The sequence below is a fragment of the Nicotiana tomentosiformis genome, chromosome 2 (genome assembly GCF_000390325.3).
Source record: "Nicotiana tomentosiformis chromosome 2, ASM39032v3, whole genome shotgun sequence".
Lineage (NCBI taxonomy): Eukaryota > Viridiplantae > Streptophyta > Magnoliopsida > Solanales > Solanaceae > Nicotiana > Nicotiana tomentosiformis.
In genome coordinates this window covers 131,945,606-131,947,554 of record NC_090813.1, presented here as the reverse complement: position 1 = coordinate 131,947,554, position 1,949 = coordinate 131,945,606, and the positions used below count along the sequence as shown (strand labels likewise).

Here is a 1,949-nt window from a genome sequence, read left to right as displayed (position 1 = left end):
TGGTAATTAATGAGTCTGCTACAGTTTCCTTGAATTCTGATATGAACTATGGAAAGATGGTGGCATTCGCTCGAGCCACAGAGACTCGCAAATTAAGGAACAGAATGGAGCGAAAGGGTAGTAATAAGGCCCGGTCTACGGGCAACTTTGGTGGTTCTTCTGGTGGCGGCAGGTCATCCTTCAGAGAAGGGTCGTCAGGGCCATCACAGTCCTTTGCTCAGTCTTCGGCTAGTGCACTGCCATCAGGGCACAGTCAGCAGCAGCAGTAGAGCCGTTTCAGGCCCAATTAGGGCAATAGAGGCTCATATCAGCAGGGTCGTCATGGTGGTAGATTCCAGCAGCAGAGGAGGTCCCCATGCCCTCGTTGTGGAAAGATGGACCTAGGAATATGCTACATGGACTTACCCATATGCTACAAATGCGGATTGAGGGGCCACATTCAAATGGATTGTCGTTCGTCCTACCAGGGTGCGGGCAGGGGCACAACACAGCCAGCAAGTTCTGCAGCTACTACATCCGCAGCACCTCCTCCAGCTTGAGGCACTCTAACACCCACAGGGCATGGTGCAGCTAGGGGTGGAGCACAAAGTTCGGGAGGATCTAGCCGTTTCTATGCTATGAGGGGTTGCCAAAATTTAGAGGCTTCTCCAGATGTTGTCAAAGGTATATTAACCGTCCAATCTTATGATGTATATGCTCTTATTGATCCCGGTTCCACTTTGTCATATGTCACACCTTATGTTGCTATGGGATTTGGGATAGAACCAGAACAGCTTTATGAGCCATTCTCTGTATCTACTCTGGTTGTTGAGTCTATTTTAGCCGCGCGGGTCTATAGGGATTGTGTTGTCACGTTTCGTGGCCGAAACACCGCGGCCAATCTTATTGAATTGAGAATGGTCGATTTTGATATGATAATGGGGATGGATTGGCTTTACTCTTGTTTTGCCAAGCTTGATTGCTGAATGAGGACTGGCAGGTTCGAATTTCCGAATGAGCCAGTTATTGAGTGGAAGGGTGATGACGTAGTGCCGAAGGGTAGGTTTATTTCTTACCTTAAGGCCACGAAAATGATAAACAGGGGATGTATTTACCATTTGGTCCGGGTTACAGACACCGATACTGAGGCACTTACACTTGAGTCCGTGCCTGTTGTGAATGAATTTTTGGGAGTCTTTCCGGATGAACTCCCTGGTATCCCACCAAACAGGGAGATTGATTTTGGGATTGATGTGATGCCAGACACACATCCTATATCTATTCCACCCTACAGAATGGCACCAACAGAATTGAAGGAGCTAAAGGAACAATTGAAAGATTTGTTAGAAAATGGTTTCATTCGACCTAGTGTGTCGCCTTGGGGCGCACTTGTTCTCTTTGTAAGAAAGAAAGATGGGTTACTACGTATGTGTATTGACTATCGGCAGCTTAATAAGGTCACAATCAAGAATAAGTAACCACTACCAAGGATAGATGACTTGTTTGATCAATTGCAAGGTGCCAGGTACTTCTACAAAATTGATTTAAGATCCGGGTATCACCAATTGAAGATCAGGAAGCGGGATATTCTGAAAACAGCTTTTGGAACCCGATATGGGCATTTTGAGTTTCTAGTAATGTCTTTTAGGCTAACAAACGCCCCAGCAACCTTCATGGATCTTATGAATTGAGTTTTTAAGCCATTCCTCGACTCTTTTGTGATAGTGTTTATTGATGATATTCTTGTATATTCATGAAGTCGAGAAGACCATGCCGATCATCTCAAGCTAGTTCTGCAAACCCTACATCAGCACTAGTTATATGCAAAGTTTTTAAAGTGTGAATTTTGGCTTGAATCAGTTATATTCTTGGTTCATGTAGTCTATAGTGAGGGAATTAAGGTTGATCCTCAGAAAATTTCAGCTGTGAAGAATTGGCCGAGGCCTACAACTCCAACAGAAATTCAATTT

The 1,949-nt window shown here is 44.7% G+C and overlaps 1 protein-coding gene across 1 annotated transcript; it reads left to right on the top strand.

Annotated features, from left to right (window-relative positions):
* Positions 1-617: 617 nt before the first annotated feature.
* On the top strand, positions 618-965 carry LOC138905628 (uncharacterized). The gene has a single exon (XM_070194147.1). The coding sequence runs from the start codon at positions 618-620 to the stop codon at positions 963-965; it is 348 nt and encodes a 115-aa protein (XP_070050248.1).
* The last annotated feature ends 984 nt before the right edge of the window (positions 966-1,949 follow it).

Excerpts from the sequence above, each read along its gene's own strand:
- LOC138905628 (XM_070194147.1), top strand. The coding sequence starts at position 618 with ATGAGGGGTTGCCAAAATTTAGAGGCTTCTCCAGATGTTGTCAAAGGT.